The 17,327-nt window shown below is 41.4% G+C and overlaps 1 protein-coding gene across 2 annotated transcripts; it reads right to left on the minus strand.

The window, feature by feature from the left end:
* Window positions 1-88: 88 nt before the first annotated feature.
* On the minus strand, window positions 89-4,946 carry LOC139918354 (catechol O-methyltransferase domain-containing protein 1-like). 2 transcript variants are annotated; one of them, XM_071907695.2, is made up of 7 exons: window positions 4,781-4,946; window positions 3,139-3,269; window positions 2,868-2,973; window positions 2,552-2,670; window positions 1,540-1,594; window positions 875-1,008; window positions 89-722 (listed from the first exon to the last, which is right to left on the minus strand). In XM_071907695.2, exons 2-7 carry the CDS (start codon window positions 3,241-3,243, stop codon window positions 570-572), a joined length of 672 nt encoding a protein of 223 aa, XP_071763796.1. In that variant the 5' UTR covers window positions 3,244-3,269; window positions 4,781-4,946; the 3' UTR covers window positions 89-569. The 2 variants fall into 2 exon arrangements, with proteins under 2 accessions (XP_071763796.1, XP_071763794.1); XM_071907693.2 differs by lacking the exon at window positions 4,781-4,946 and adding an exon at window positions 4,211-4,331.
* Between the last annotated feature and the right edge of the window lie 12,381 nt (window positions 4,947-17,327).

Raw genomic sequence — 17,327 nt, forward strand, 5'->3', positions numbered from 1 at the left:
AATTACAATATAATACATTTTGCACAGCATGGAGGATGGTATTAAATCAACACATGGTCAGATAATGATGTACTACAATGACAAATAATTTACAAATTTGAATTTGTTTTATTATATATATACACTTAATCAGTTTTAAGAATTTGATTGCGTATGGAATTTGTAAACACTGCTTTACCAAGTTGATTTGAGTTATTTCCATCATTCCAACACCACTCAAATGCCCCATTTTGCATTGTAACTGAAGCTGATGAAATTTGGGAAAGTCATGAAGTTACTATAGTTTCAGAGTTTCTGTGACTTTGGCGAAGGGAGACAGTTTAATTACCACTTCCTAACATTAAGATTGGTTATAAATGCACATTGTTCTATAATTTTGACAGTAAAATTTGTTCTAAAGCTGCAGTGAAACAAGTCTAGAAGGTAGACTTCAGTTTCTGGTACCACCACATGCTCCACATAATCTGAAAGGTAACGCACTAGTTGATCTCTTGTCGTTAAGATGATGAGCACTTCTCACCATTACCAGAACCTTCATTTGTAGCATGAAGGACTGCGATTATCTTTAACTACAGTTTGATTGCTATTGTGAGCCCGTCTCCCACAGTGAGCATGCTGAGGTTGATCCGGGCGTCTCGGTACAGCTTCTTGTTCAGCTTGTCTATGGCCTGGGTGTCCGCATCATCAGGGGCGGGGTTCACCACCCTCCCACTCCACAGCACCTGCAGGGTAAGAAATTAAGAGGGTGTCAGCTTGATATGATCCTTACATAAATATCTAAAGTGTTCAGAATAGGCGTTCTGTTGTGATTCTATGAACACCATAGCTCAAAATTAAACTTTTGTCTTTGGTAAACTTTGGAAACACCACTTACATTATCAATAGCAATGATGCCTCCTTTCCGCAACAGCTGCAGAGACTTTTCGTAGTAGTTATCGTAATTTACTTTGTCCGCGTCAATAAAGACAAAGTCGAACGTTTCAGCCTCACCAGCTGCCAGGAGATCATCTGAAAACAAAGGAGACAGAGATTATACTTGTGATTTAAGGAAGATCTGGAAAAGCTAATGGGCCAATTCAATCAGACTTTAATGCTAGACCATGTGATGCGTGGTCACATGACTGCTTAACAATCCAGGAAGTACAGTCCATGGTGTCAACTAGCTGAGAGCTGAGAGGCTTATCTGCCAGTGGGATGTTGGATGGAGTTTCAGGCTGATCAGATTGTACCAGCAGTGAAAGGTAACACAACCTCACATTGCATGTCTAACAGCACACACTTTGTAGTACACAAAGCTTTAAGTGGGTCAAGAAGTAACAGAGGAGTGATAGAGATGGACAAAAACTCAAAACTCAATAATGCTGGTATTTTAAGGTATTTTTTACTGTTTAGTATCCAAACATATAGGCCTGTCTACACTCCCAGGGTGACTGATTGATTAATTTAGTTAGACTATTTTCCTTTAGGCCATCCCTCATGTTAAAAACAAACTTCCTCATGCAAAACAGTGCCTTCAGAAAACAATTGTATTTACCGTACCTAGAGTTTGCAATGCTGGTTGAATGCGTAGATCGATTTTATGATCAACCCCAGCCTGTAAACAAAAAAAGAACAACAAGAATATTTTCAAAAGAGGCATTTCTCCAGGGTTTGGCCTGAAAGTGGCGGGACAGTAAGGTGCACACGTAATCTGATAACAGATGAGAGATGGTAGACCAACACATGTATCCTTGTATATGAGGATTTCTTACCTGAGTATGTTTACATGCATGACAATATTCTGTTTTTATTCAGGATATTAATTTTCTGTTGGCTTAGAAACCTAAATAAGATATAGCGACATCAGCCTGGATACTGCAGGTTTTCATCTTCTGCATAATCTGAGTTTAAATGGTATTAATTTGAATATTCCAATTATTCATGTATACAGGGATATTTGTGAAAGGGATATGAAGAAGCATATGAATGAACAGCTTTACCCCGAATAACATCTAAACCTGGATATTAAATATTATCCAGAATACTGCATGCTTGTAAACACAGTCATCGAGGAGGTGGAGGTGTGTGTTCCAGGACTGGCACCAATCAGTGTAAATTCAGTATTTGAAGGCAGTGCTGATGCAAATTCACACATTCCTTTTAATTGAAATGAAATGTATTGCAATCATGCTTATTTCACACAATATTTATAGTGATATCACACTTCAAATCATCCAAAAAGGATTACAAAGTTAAAAATTTTTTTTTAGAGTGCCGCCTCCTTTGGCAGACTGATATCTGTTGTCACATAGACGACAAACGTTTAATCGAGCCTGTGTCACATGCAGATGCACAGACTAGCTTTAAACAGAATCATGTCTATTACCTGTGGTGCATGATACTCCTCTGCACTGATCAGCACTTAGCGGAATGGGAATAATACAGCAGTGTTACACATGATGTATTCAACCCGGTGATTACATCTATTCAGCAGTATCTGCAAAGTTCCAATGATGAACCAACACAGTAGAGCATCAAACAGGGTCCAAAAATGCAAAAGTTAGAATTTTACCTCTTTCCAGAAGGGTTTCCCAATGTTGGTGTAGTTTTCGTTGACATCACAGGCCACCATAACTCCATCATCAGGTAGAGCCAGTGCCACATTCAACGTATTGTAACCTGTGTACACCCCTGCAAATGCAACAAGCAGGTCATAAAGTCAATGACTGATCTTCAATGGAAGCAAAATAGTTATTTTTAATTAGATATGGACCCAACATCATTCTATTTCCGCACAACGTCTTCCTAATAGATAAAGTATAGTGTAATCTTAACCATGAAAGCCGTGCTTCAGCGATTGCATGTGATGTAGAATCTAATTCCATTACCGATCTCTATTGCTTTCTTGGTTTTTATTAGTTTTGCCAGATTAGCCATGAACTGTGACTGCTCACAGGCGACCATAATGAAATTCCAGGAATCCTCCATTGTCCTCTGAAAAGCATGAGGGGAAACCGATTATATTAGTTTCAGAAATTACATTGTAAAACATCATTACAGCCTATGTCGTGATTTTTTTTTGTGTGTGTGTGCCAGAGCAGATTTCGAGAATATAGGGCCTAAATTTAATGATGAGCATTGATACCAAGACTTCCTTACCAGTCTGAGTTTTTTCAGGGCCGGATGCTCCCTCAGTGAGTGATTGAGGACGTACTGCATCAGCGGGTTGTCTTTCGCCCCACAGTGACTTTTGAAAATGTCCATACTGGAAGATGTGGATTTCCTTTTCCCTGAGGGAGAACATGAGACAATCATGAGGATCTTAAGAGCATGACATCATGGTACCAACGATCGAGCTTGGTTTATTGAACAGTATATTTTTTTACTCTTTAATGACTGCGTAGTACATCTTCCAGGAAATTGAACTCTGGTCTAGACTAATTATTTGATTTAGATTTAGATTAGATGAAACTTTAATGATCCCTGTGGGGAAATTGGGTTATTGCAGCAGCAGAGAACAGGATAAAGAATAGAGCCAATAGTGAGTACTGGAGATAATACAACTAATAATTACAACAAAAGGACATGTTCAGGATAATGCAACAAATCAATAAAGATTTACAGGTTAGCAGATGTTTGCACTTTAATGATTACAATTTACAGTGTGTAAAATATGCATAATTGGCTCTCTACATTGTTAGATCTACAGAGTGGAGGTGAAAGTGTGTATCACTGGCTGCTCACACCTGTTTTACGCAGGTTTTGCAGTTTTGTAAATGTCATTGCTTGTTTGTAGTAATTTGTTCTGCTTAAGTCCTGCAGGACTGGCATAGAAACAAGTGGCTTACAACAAACTACTGAAATGTCATATTATTATCAAGCACCTAAGTGTGGAACACAAGTGTCAAAAGTAGATTAGGGGGTAAGAGAAGTGGTTTATGACCAGAAGGTTGTCGGTTTGAAACCCTGGACCGGATGGAAAAATGCGTGTGGTTGTACTGGTCAGCTGCAGCTTCTATTCTATTTATTCAAATATTGACTTGCACATTTGTAAATCTTTTCTGACAATTCAAAGTTTAGATACAGGTGTGTTATAATTTTCTGAGAGTGTAAATCCCAATATGCAAGTTCTTAATTTCTAATGCCACACACTTATGGCTGACCGATGCTACCTTAGTGCAGCATTATGTAGCTTTAAGTGAACCATGAGACTTTATGTCTTCGTTCTTACCAAAGTAATAACCAGCGACAAAAAAGACTCCTAATGTGGCGGATCCAACCAGTGCCTCTTTGGAAATACTGCGAAAAGACATCATGACAGCTACTGCTGTCTTAACTGACCTACCACGACAAGGACTAAGCATTTCCGTGTTTGCTGTGCACTCTACTGTAATACTGCGAATAGAAGCGCAGCTCCATCGTGACTGACGCTGTATGAAGGTAAGGACTTCTGTTGGCGCATGTATTACACACTCTGGTTTCACAGTCTGACTAGTGCAGTCATGTGACTGTCATTCAGTTGCAACAATTACAAATTACAAATTACAAAGATAACAGGCTCTAATCATCTAAGCTAAACTGTTGTTCAGCGTTTGGTGAGAACAAAAGTCAAACATCATATTCGGAAAAAGCAGCTTTTAAATGTCTAATGCGTATTATCCCTTTGAACAAAACAGGTCTATACTATAAAAACATAACATTATGATTTCTATATCCCAGGATAACGAGAAGGCGTTGCACTCAATAGCCTACATGTGCGAAACCTAGCATGTTAAAATGGAAACAACATAAAGCAACTCACCCAAAATGAAGGCAGACTGAGACTTGCAGCGGTTATGATGCCGCACTCTGACTTTCGCAGGCTGGATAAATATGGCTGTGTGGCTCTTGATGGTGGGAGGGTCTGACAGAGACTAGTCACATTAATTCCTGTTATACCACATTTACCATTTCACAATGCCAGTCAACACAAGACCTTCTGTAGCTCACAGATAGGGCCGACACGCCCACAGCTGGATGCCCCTGTTGCATTAGCTCTAATAGCAAAAACAACTAGCCTAGCTGCATTTTAGAGGGATACACAACTATCACAGTAAAACATGCCCCGAAATAGGTTTATTAGTGATTCAATAAAGTATAAGGTCGCTATTCTTACTACCACAGACATGCAGTAAGTATTAATATCATATTATCATATTATAGGGATACCGTAGGAAAGGAAAAAATAAATGATCACTGTAAACTATTAGAAATATGTTTGTTTTTTTTTTCGTTAGGGGCAGTGCAATCCAGAATGTTTTACTTTTTTCCAATTCGAAAAGTTTCCACAAGAGTGCTGTATCCTAAGAATTGCAAATCCCATTAAAATATTTCCCCCTGATTCCAGGGAGCAATACAACCTGTCAATTAAACTGCACATTTCTTTCATCGCAACAGGCGTAGCTGCTTTAATGAGGTAAGAGTGCAGATGACAGAATATTCAGGATTTGCCTGGTTGCATAATGTGTGAACAGTCTGACTCTGCAAACATTTTACTCTGTTTGAACAAGATGTTTGTGCAGCAAATAGAACTTTGGCTTGACTTAATCAGTCCAGACTGCCGACTGTTGCATGGAATGTAATAGAAAATAATAAACACATCATCCATATTATCACAATTATTATCCTATCCACGTCACTGCTGAAATTATATTTTTTATATGGATAAAAACAATCTACACCCACAACAAAAGGGTGAATGTGCAGAAATGCGATGCAGGCGTTCAAACAGAGAGGGGCAGTATTGTCCTGGTGATGAAGCTCAGAAAAGCCTCTGACTCAGGCTGATGTTTAGAAATGGATCCACCCAGCTTATAATGGTTTGTTTGCTCTCTGTTGATTGCAGCTGTGAAGGCATTATGCTGCTGTTTCATGACTTAGACCATAAGTCATGCTGACATTGGCATTGAGTCTCAGTTTCAGTGTTGTTTACAGCTAATCCAATCACTCCTGATGGGCTGAACAATTTATTTTGGTTGTATTTAGAGTTGTATGTAGAGTTCCACTGATTTTTGAAGGCCGATAGCAATATGTTTAGACTGAAGTCACCTGCAGCCAATATGTTGGGCTGATATTCAATATCTTTAAATTTAAGTTTTCTCCTTTCTCTCACCCTACCTATTCAATGGTAAGGAAAACTCTAGGATACTCTAGAAGGCCTTTAAATGAAGAATTCATTTTAAATTCAATTGAACAATTCATTGACTAAATAAAATGCGCAAAGAAAATAAAATGTTATGTCAGGTTTTACAGACTTTTTCTGTAGCTGTAGTCAGGGAGGAACCTCCATCATATCGGCATATCAGATGGCATGGCTGGCCAATATCCCATATTTAATAAAAGGCTAATATCGGTCTGATATATTGGCGAACCCCATATATCGATCTAATCATAGTATCAGTGTGCATTATCAAAAAATAACATAAGGCTCCAATAGAATGAACTGGTGAACGAGCCCACAAGGCCTAATTGTGATTTGTAGCTAAAGAGCAAAACACAGCCAAGATGTCTAACACCCTATAGAAGTCTGTGACCATGTGATAGTAGTAAATGTGTGTGTGTCTGTATCTGTCTATCTGTGTGTTTCTGATAGTGGGAGCCAGGGTGTGTGTGTCTATGTGTCTGTGTGTGCGTGTGTGTGTGGGGGGGGCATATATTTTCACGGTTGTGCGCATGCATGCCACGCTGCTCCCTGCATTAACCCCAGACGCACACCATATCTGCCATTAATCCCATCATGAGGGCCTGTCGCTCGCTCTCATGTGCATAAAGACACATGAGCAGGGGGTCAAGAGCGGCTCGTATTATTAACCATGATGTCAGAGGGAAGTGGTGTAGATAATTGACTTCAGGGAGGCGAGCAGCCAGTCATCCAAGGGGGGCAAAAATGCATGTCAAACACATGGCTTTTGTTTATTGTGTTACCTCGTTGTGTAAAAGCTATATCATCTTCAGTGCTAACAGAGGGTCTAAATCTTTGTCTATTTACACAGTGAGTGCTGTATCTGCACTAGAACATGAAGATGAACTAAATGTATGTTTTTCTGAAAAGCAGGGCATGTTAAAAGTCTTACAATTGAGCTACTATGCAGCAATCTGCCAATATGTGCTATTATTAATGTCGTTTACAATGTTCTATTTCTTTTCATCTCCTTGTTTTCCAGTAAAGCAGGAAATGCACTGGCTGAAATGTTTCCACTAGAGGGGACTCATGAGCGTCAACAGCTGTTTTGATAGGCTGCCGAATACCAGGAAATAACATGACCTCAATATAATCCACTATTAATAACTGGAGGGCCTTGCAAGAACTAGTGAGTGACAAAGGAAATCCATGTAGCAAATGCAAACAGTGTCAACAGATTTTTATTCCAGTGTCAGTGATATTACTGTTCAACAGTGACAGCATGGATAGAGTAGGGTTCATCCTCATAGAGTAGCAGGATTTGGACCGGTGCTGTTTTCTGCATTACAGCTATTCTTTACCTGCTGTATCTGATGAATGACTCGCCAGCTGATCCACTCTCTGCACACTGATCTCCAGTTCCCCGGCAGGCAGCACTGGCCGCCCGCCTGCAGCTGCTGGTAACCGACAGAGTCTGGACAGCAGGGGAGGATAGAGTATTTCCTCCAGGGGGACTGGGGAACTTACAACTGGGCCATTGAGGTGTGGAGCCCGCCTTGGGGTGCGCCTCTTGTGTGAGTAAACACCATAACAATCCAGCAGAGAGACACGCTCGCTGCGTTGGGGGAATTTTCCGGTATGCCAGCACAATGTCTGACACTGTTGTGATGATTGCATTTTATAGGCCGGCTCGAGTCGTTTCTGTCGGCTGAAGAAAGTGTTTTATGGTGTGACATGCCGGCGTGATTCATGCGCTCTGAAACGCGCCGGCCCTTCTTGTATGTGTGATGAGCCAGTGTTCTGTTTTACATCACAGATTACAGGAAACCTCATGAGCTATTATCTCCCTTTACATGGTATTTGCGAGGACTCGTTAAGTGCTAAATGATGAGGACACTCCTCGGCTTGGTGGACCATAAACCATCCACCTCCTTGTTACTCTCCACTATACTTTATAACAACGCCAAAATGCCCCAACAATTTTTTAACAAGAGTTGAACTATGTCCTTCAGACATCTCTGCATTCCCAGACAATGAAATGTTGGCTTGTCATGTAACTCCGCTCCTCTCAACTCTTGAATTTGACTTTGGCAGCAGTCTTTCTCTTTGATTGACAGATGAGCGAGCGATACGACTCCATCAAAAAGTGCAGCCTGACAGTTTGATTTGACAGCCCTCTTCAAACTAAATATACTCCTTGTTCCCGGCACTACATCAACTTGACAAGGAGAAAGTGGTAAAAAAAAATGATGTAGATATCTCTATACTCTAATACACATTTCACTTTAAAATAACAGATAACAATTGTCCATATACTGTGGTAGCCAATGTTCAGTTCCCCCATGCATGTGTCCTTCATACTGTTAGACAAAACTTGTGCCTGTCAGACAGCTGGTTGCCAGATTATTCCTTGTGCTCCTGTAATGGCTGAATATTTAGATAAAAATTTCCTTTTCCAAACAATTCCTCTCATTGCTTGAGGAACAACGCAGCAGCTGCATACTGTAGCATGCACCACATGGAACAAAAAGTGCGACTTCAAGGATGGCTGCATCTGTAAGCTCATGTTATATATGTATATAGAATGTGAATGTTTTTGTGATAATCATGTATAATGCAGTGCTAGAATCCTAATGTATACACTGTGAAACTCTTAAAACCTAAGGCCTGTAGGTAAACATAACCCTTTAATAGCCATTAAACAACCTCTTTTGTCAATTATTCATTAATCCGGAATGTGTTTTTACCATTAGCAAGGGGCCTATATGCAGTTGTGATATGGTCACTAAATATTCTCTTACTTCTGCTGTCATCACTTGAGAGTGTACATCCTCATCATTGTGATGTGCCTACATTCTCTTCCCCATTTAGTTAATAAAATGCATAGGCCTAAATGATTCATGGCATCCATTTACATAATTCATAATTAAATCACAACCCAATGAGTTGGAATTTATTAATTGTGAAAACGCATACGCCGCCATCATAATATACTAATTAATATCTTTAGTTATCATTGGCACATTGCTCGCTCAGCTGGAGTCTGGGTATGGGCTGGGAATAATGCAATGCAACAACAAATTATCTGTGCATTTAAGTGGGAAAGTCTCAGAGTGATGGCCACAATATGCATTTGCCTTAAGAACTTAATGGGGGAATCTGTTTTATTGGAGTTGTCACATGCTCTGGCTAATCATTTTGAACACTGTAAAGATTAGGGCTAATGCATTTCCATCCTGGAGCTCCGGCATAGGGCTGTGGGGCTTTTCTAATCGCGTTGTTCACTTTTTTTCCCACAGTCCACAAAGCATATGCCGCACATGGCTTAAGCAGGGATACGCTTTAACATAGACGAAAAGAGAAAACTGAGAACGGCATTGCTAACATAACAGATTGATTTCTGGATTGATCGCTGATTCGCAGCCCGTAACAAAATACATCGCCTGTTCCTCGCAAAATAGCAAGCTGCTGCGGGTTTTAAAACCACAATGCCATCCCACTGTTTTGAGAATACACAGCCTAATGATCTCGTGTCACCTTTCTTTGTTCCTCTCTGTTATGAACTCGATGCATTCTTAGTTTAGACAGTTAATTCAAACGCCAACACCCACTTACTCTCCCCAGCGCCAGACAAACAAAGGGGTCCTCTTCACTAATGGTCCCTCAGGGTTCACCACTATCTATTGATCTGCTGTCACCCAATTTCTCTGTGACTTATGCCCTGCTTAATTCCCATTACTGTGCACACTGAAGCCTTATCAGGGAGAACAATAGGCTTGTTGTCACTGAGAGCAAAAATATGAGCGGGGCCTGCGACAGTGTGAGCGCAGACTCGTGACTTCAACTCGCCGAGCCCTCCCGGTGACCTCTAGGCTCGCGCAGGCCCCCGGTTTTGGAGCCGGCATCAGAATACTAAACTCAATCTGGACCATTTGCAGATGAATCAGAAAATTGGATCTCGCTCGTTTCGTGAAGAGCAGCCCAAAAACAGAGGGCCAGTTCCTTAGCCATAAAACTGTCACCGTGATATGTCTCCAGCAATGATGACTCTCAATTCTTCCGCGCCCCCTCTCCAGCTCTTCCACCCGCTAGCTGCTATCTCTTCCTTTCAATTATATGTTTCTCTGCTCTTTTAGACAAAGAGTAATAAAGCTATAAATCGTGTATCCTGCAGAAGGTATGGACATTCTGTCTCTGAACTGCTGTTGAAACTGCCATAAACCACCCACAAAGTCAAAGATAAGGATTTACAGTTATTTAACATCATCCTTGTCCCCTAAATCACAGTGATAAGAGAATTAAGTGATGGCTATAGGTTCTTTGTCCTCTAGCTATTGATTTTTTTAACAGAGAGGGCCAGTGCAATGTTTTTATTGAGCATCCTATTTGCTTTAAGCTTCGAGTGGAAAAGGACCTGTTTGGGTTGTTTCACTCAGCCGCAGAATATACATTGTGAATGAATTTATCTGATAAGTGAGCCTTGTTTTTTTTTAAATTTTCATTCACTATAGTGTGTTTTCAAATGTAGAGTCAAACAACATGGTGAAGATCTCGCCAATAGAAATCTAACAGCAAGGCTAGAAAGTCTGCCAAGCAGAGGTAAATGGCTCCCTTAAAGTGCCATAGACAATATGGAGCAATTATTTTACACAATTAAGGATAATTCAACCATCCACGCACCTTTTCCTTATGCCAAGTGCCTTAAGTCAAGTGGTACTGGACATGGTACAATTACTATAGTAATCTCCAATTCAGGTATGAGAACTGTGTATAAGCCTACAGTGGATTGCTGGATTTATCCAATCAGATCATTCCTCCTGCTCTGCCTCGCCACAGAAAACAAATGACTTTACTCTCAGGAACAATCCATCCATCCATCCAATCCATGCATAATAGTCATTGGTATTAATATCAAATGCTGCAAATAATCTGCTTGTTAAAGCGGCCATTGTTTTGCCAACCCAAGACTATATCTTCCTCTTAGCACATAGTGTCCCAGTTCGAACAAAGACGTGTTTAGCTTAGCGGAAGTTAGTCACTCATTTCAGCATGAAAACACTTATGTCAATGCCTTGGAGACGGCAACGCTGCGGCCATTCACATTTAATGATTCAGTTGCTGTTTAGCTTCAAGTTCGTGACCCTGGAGCTATGATAAATGTCAAGCGCAACAATGTCCCGCTAACTAGACATGCCACTGCCAACCAATCATCTCGTTATTGACTGGGAAAGCATACGGCACTGTAATGTGACTCTAAATGCTACATTACAGTATATCTGTCTGGATGAGGATGTAGGCCATTTATTCAGTCTGCTCTCTATTGTTCATTTGGCCCAGAGCGCCACTGTCAGTTTCTACTCCACATCACCCGGCAAGCGTTAGGGACAGTTCTCTGATTATGTGTCAATACCTTCATCAGTCATGAAAATATCAGGGTAACACTGATGCCTTCATTAAGGCAATAGTGCATTCATCCAGTCATAGAGGCTTTGTATTGTTAACCTACACTATGTTCTTGTAGGATCTCAGATGCAGATTTGTGTTCCCTTGTTTCAGGAATGACACGGCTCCTATTTGTTGAAAGCTGTAAATTTAGTCCCGCCACAAAAAAATAGTGTCATTTCATTTAGCTCGGCCTTGGATTGAAGTGATGACAGCAATTATGAATCTGATACTGTGTATTAAAATAGCCATCCTTGCGTCAGTGCGCCATCAACTTATCTTCGACATAAGAATAAAGTGTTGACACCGAGGCCTAAGCTGTTGATGAAAGTGTCATGAACAAATGAGTGTGAGGTTTGAGAACTGAATAGATTAGACTTTGCGTGAAACATACTATCAGCGTAATTGCACCACAATTGTGACCCACCCTGCTATGTGAAAGGAGGAATTTATGACTAGCGGAGCTGCAAGCTTAGAGCTGGCTGGGTGGGGCGGCTTCACTGGAGTCCTCTGCTGCCATATATCAATCCCAGAGTAAGCTAAAGGGGCACTCACTTCTCTATGTATAGCTCAGCAGGGTTTTATTTTGGGTGGGGGGGGGTATTTCATCTTGTAGACAGACCCCCCAGGGTGTCAGCCTCAGTATAGCGCCTACTGAACAGGGGTTAAGCAGGTGGCAAGGTGTTAACAGCACCGACAGCATATATCCTTGAGTAATCCTTTAACTCTGTTTTCAAATAGAAATCTTTCAAACTGCAGTCATGAGGCAGTGATAAAGAATTCAAAAATGTCTATACTCGACTATACTCACATGTTTAGGTCCATCAGTGTAAGTAAGCTGATTACTATCAGCTTGTATTATAGTGAATATATCCATCTGGATCTGGAGTGACTCAGTGAATTGTATCATTTGATCCTCATATTTTGGAGATTGATTCTAACCTCAAAAGTCTTGGCTCATCTCTAACATTAGTTGTGCTACATTGAATGTACAGCCCAAATCCATCAATGATCCTCAACAGCTTTAACTGGCCAAAGCCAATTTTTTTGCATCCATTAAAGGTTTCCTGGAGCTCTTTTAAAAATTGAAGCTTTTTTGTTTAGGATCTTTTCCTTATCTCAATCACAAACCTGTTTGAGAAATGCTTCACTGTTATTAGGGTGACCGCATCTCAGAATCCCCTACAAACTGTCCTTTGAGACAAACATGGCCGCCGTTTGTGCTTTCCCTCATTAACTGTACTGTGAGAACAAAGGACTCTGGACGGACGAGTCCAAAACCCACATAAATACAACCAAGCGGGAATTCCGCTCAAATGTAAAATTGCCAAACAAATGAGATTGCGAAACTCTCCTGGGCGTCTTCTAAACTTTGCCTTTGCCATCAATCAAGAATATTGCCATGCAAGTCCATGCAGGACTTGGACAAATGGCTTCTTTAAGCATTTCTCCGGGAGGCATAAAAGTGTATTTATGGTCACCACGGGCAGGTATAAAAGAAGACTGGCAAACATGAAAATCAAGTCCTCTCATGGGTGCCATCGAGCCATGCTCCGCTGTGTTAAATCATAGATGGAAAGAACAACAGTCTGGTGGTGCGGCGGTCCGGTCTGAGCCGAGTGACAAAGCAATGCCTAGGGCTCGCCTTCTCCATTCTCTCCAACAAGCAGTTATTGCAGTCAATGTTTTGCCTGCATCTGAACACGCCCGTAATGAACTTCATCTGTCTTATTCTGCACGTCAGTGACATGTTTCAGTTTAATGTAATATACAGTTCAGCGTATATTACCTAATGCCAAGATTTAAGGCTACGAAAGATCCTGTTTCTGCACTTAGCTGATGTGGGATTGATTTCCTTTACGAATATATGAATCACGGTGGTCATTACTAAGCTGGACTCTTTCATTAAAATGAGCTATATCCTCTGCTTCAGCAGGGCCTTCTGAGAGCCCTCCACCAAGAATATACATCCATGGGAGGAAAAAAAGCCACTCTGAAAACAGCAACACGCCCGGGTAAAGTATTACTTAATTTATCCCACTAATGCAGAGCATTGATCCTCTGCAGAGAAAATAGGCGACAACACACTCTCGGAGCCTACATTGTTAAGGTTTTAATAATTCAGATGTAGTTGGTGGGATAATAAATATACTGATGAATGGATCCGGGTGATGAATGGAGAAGCAAAACCTTGCACTTATCCGAATGAGTAATATCAACAGTGGTGGAAATTCATTAATACAAATGTAATGACACACCCCACTCACATAAATGCCAGCATACTTTAATGTTCGACAAGGGATACTTTCCAAAACACTTTTAATTGGGCGGCTTTATAACTGATAACTCCACTGAAGGTCGCTCTCACTCGAATATTTCTCCCTCTCACACACAGGCAGTATTGACTTTTCAAATAAAAAGACATTAATGTAGATAACGGCCATTTTGAATCCTCATTAGTCACTGGTAATCTAGGAACATGGGCGATATATTAAGAGCGGTGTTCACGGCTAGTCATTAAAGGAGAAATAAAAGACAAAATAAATCCAATCTTGGAGCTGGAACGCCTGCGATTAATCTTGTTGGCTACCACTGGCTGCCTGCTTAACAGTTTTATTTAGTCATTTATGCCGGCTTCCTGATAATCCATTTATTCTGAATAATGCCTCCCTTCATGTTCAAAGTGCTGTGTTCAGGAGATGCTGCTATAAACTGTGTTTTTTACTCCGTCCCCAACAGACAAACATATATTACAACAATTATATATCATGACTGAGAGAAGAAAAGCAAAGATTGGACATTATTCAGTGTAGCATTTAATGAAAGTGTTAACTTTCAATGAATCCCCATGTTGATCACAGCTAAACAAAGATGGAATCACAGATCATTAGTGTCTTAAATAAATTTTTAATGCAATTTGGCTTCCAGAGAACAAAGAGTATCACTAAACAAGACGAACAACATAAGGGGAAATGTTCATGGGGGTCCCTGAAATAGCACACGGCGGCCCGCGCATAACGTCATGCGATGTGAGACAATGGAGCGATAAGCAATGATTAAGATGTTCCACTGTACAACACAGGGGAGGATCACATGCAGCCGCTGCGGAGCACAAGCCCGCTATCCAGACTCCTGAAGTGGCTCTGACAGCCGAGCATCCGCACCTCTGGGAGTTGACAAGAGCCCCGAGATCCAAACGGGAATGCCAGGGCCCAGAATTAGCCCCCCCGCCCCCCACTACCCTCCCCACCACACCACCGCCGCCACCGCCACCGCCACCCGTCTGCAGTGAGAAGCTCCTGTGTCCAAATGCATGGGTTTACATGGGAGGGGGACGTTCTGACAGATTTCTCAGGCAGCTCTGTCAGCAACATCCTGGCACCTGACTGCAGATTGACTGCTGTGAATCACTGATGACAAATGACGCCGACACTCACAGCTCAACTCCTTGATTAATTATGTGATAGAGCTATTCTCAGGGCCTGGGCTTTAGCCAAAATACACACAAAGGGGAAAATATACCCGCTGGCGCATAGCTTCTCCCATCAAGATTTCCTTACTGAGTAAAAACTGTTGACTTCCTTTAAGATCCTTTGATCCTTGTTACCTGGTAAACAGTTCAGAGCAGAACTGTACACTCCCAGTATCAATAATAATAATCTGTGACATTTGCATATAAATAAATGCCTGGTTTGCTACTCTCTACTACCGATTGATATAACGCAACAGTGATTCAACCTATAGCCAGTTGATGAAAGCTTTTACATTTGCTGTTCGAAACACCCGGTGTTGGGTGGATCTTTCCCTGGAAAAATCCTCTGAACAGAAGAAGAACTGGGTAGTTAGCATGAGCAGTGATAGCCTCCATGGCTGAACAGACAAAGAAAAGAGCTGTAGCCACCTACAGAAACTCAGACTTCGTCAAAGAGAAAATCCAAGCTCCGCCCACATTGTTTGATTGACAGGTGATCTCTGGGAAGTGCAGTGCAGAAACACCACAGCGATGACCGTTTAGCACCAAAGATGCCAAAATAAAAAAAAATTTAAAAAAATGAGGATCTGGAGGATTACCACTTTAAGCCCTTAAATTTAAGAAAATTCACAGCTGTTAGACATTTCAAGTCAAACGTGACTGGTCCGTTTCCGTTTCACATTAGCAGTGGCTGTATATTCAGTAATGAGGAGTTTGAGTGTTCTCGGCGGCGTCTCAGGAGACTGTTTCAGGAGGTCTCCACTGAAACCCTGAACCCTATCACGTATCCCACGGAGCGCAAGTCATAGCACCTGACGACATGGTTCTGCGGGGAGTTTCTGCTGTCACAATAAATCAGCAACAGACAGGATACAGTATAATCACGGCGGGGTCCTGTTTCACTCAGCCTCCGCCGGACGGTTCAGCAAAAATCTAAGCAGCACGTGGCGACGCACACCGCAACTGTGCATACATCGCCATACCCGCAGTGTTTGATGGTTGACTTGAGAGGAATAAGCCATGGGAGATAATATACAAAGACCCGTTGATGGTTTATGTTGCATGTCTTCCATTGTGCAAAATGATGTACTATATAGTGCCAGTAGCTCTCCTTATACTCCAACCTCTCTTGCTCTGATGGTAGATGGAATAAATGGGATGCCTTCAAGTGAAAATAAGCCTAGAAGGCCTGCGTTTTATCTCAACATGTAGGCTCCTACCTTAGCACCAAGACGCTGAAGACGTTTGACGACATTTGAAAACAAAGCGTTCCAGTCTGTAACCAAATGAAGCCGATACTTCAAACCAAAACAAATTGAGACGCCTGAAATATCAGAGCGGGGACTCGTGCTGTGCTTATATCTAAGACTCCTTTCCTTCATAAAGATGAATAATAATGCCTAATTCCCGCAAATTACCCAAACATTATGTAGCCCTTTCATTTTCAACACTGTTTAATCTGTGTCTGGAGTATTTGCTGTCACATCGTGTTGCGAACACTCCTTTACTCTGGCAGTTCATTGTCTTTTGATGGGCCATAAAAGGCTTGGCTTGATGGATGATAACTTGGGGCATCTCTCTTTGTTGTGGGATGTGATGACTGAGTGCATGTGAGATGTGAGGAGAAGACGCAGTGTGAATGGGAGATGTCATCGACATCTTGCGCTGACACCGAGGCCCTTAGCGTGCGCTTTGATCTCTGTGAATGATTGCAAAGCAAACACAAATAAAAGATTCCAGTGTGTTTCTGTTTCCAGTCAGAAAGTTGCAGTGTGCAAGCTGTTTCCAAGATTTCCCAATAGGTCGCTCGCTGATTGGAGATGGATTTCTGCTCATAGTATAGGAAGAAGTTGCAAACGCTTCTGATTTTCTGAACAATTTAGAGGCTGACAGAGTGGAAGAGGTGTTTTTATGCAGGTCGAGCACGCTTTGAGTTCTACCTGTATGTTAAACATGATTTAGTGAGAGAGGAGACAGATCATGTCATTGCCTTCTGATCTGGCCCAATAAATATTGAGTGCTGTAAAGCCAGCCAGTCATATGTGCATAGGCCCTGGGCTCCCTGCTGACCCCACAACATCTGCTGAGGCACTTACTAGTTAATATATTAGCTGTGAGAACAGGGCAGGTGTTTTCAGCTGCAGCCAGAGAACATCAAAAACAGATTGTGCTCCAGTTCATGCAATTGAATTAAAATGAGTCACCACCAGCCTTTCTCATAAAATAAACCACAAATAATGTTAGCATGAAGGGCAGGTGGGAATATTTCATAGG

The sequence above is a fragment of the Centroberyx gerrardi genome, chromosome 20, assembly GCF_048128805.1.
Source record: "Centroberyx gerrardi isolate f3 chromosome 20, fCenGer3.hap1.cur.20231027, whole genome shotgun sequence".
Classification (NCBI taxonomy): domain Eukaryota; kingdom Metazoa; phylum Chordata; class Actinopteri; order Beryciformes; family Berycidae; genus Centroberyx; species Centroberyx gerrardi.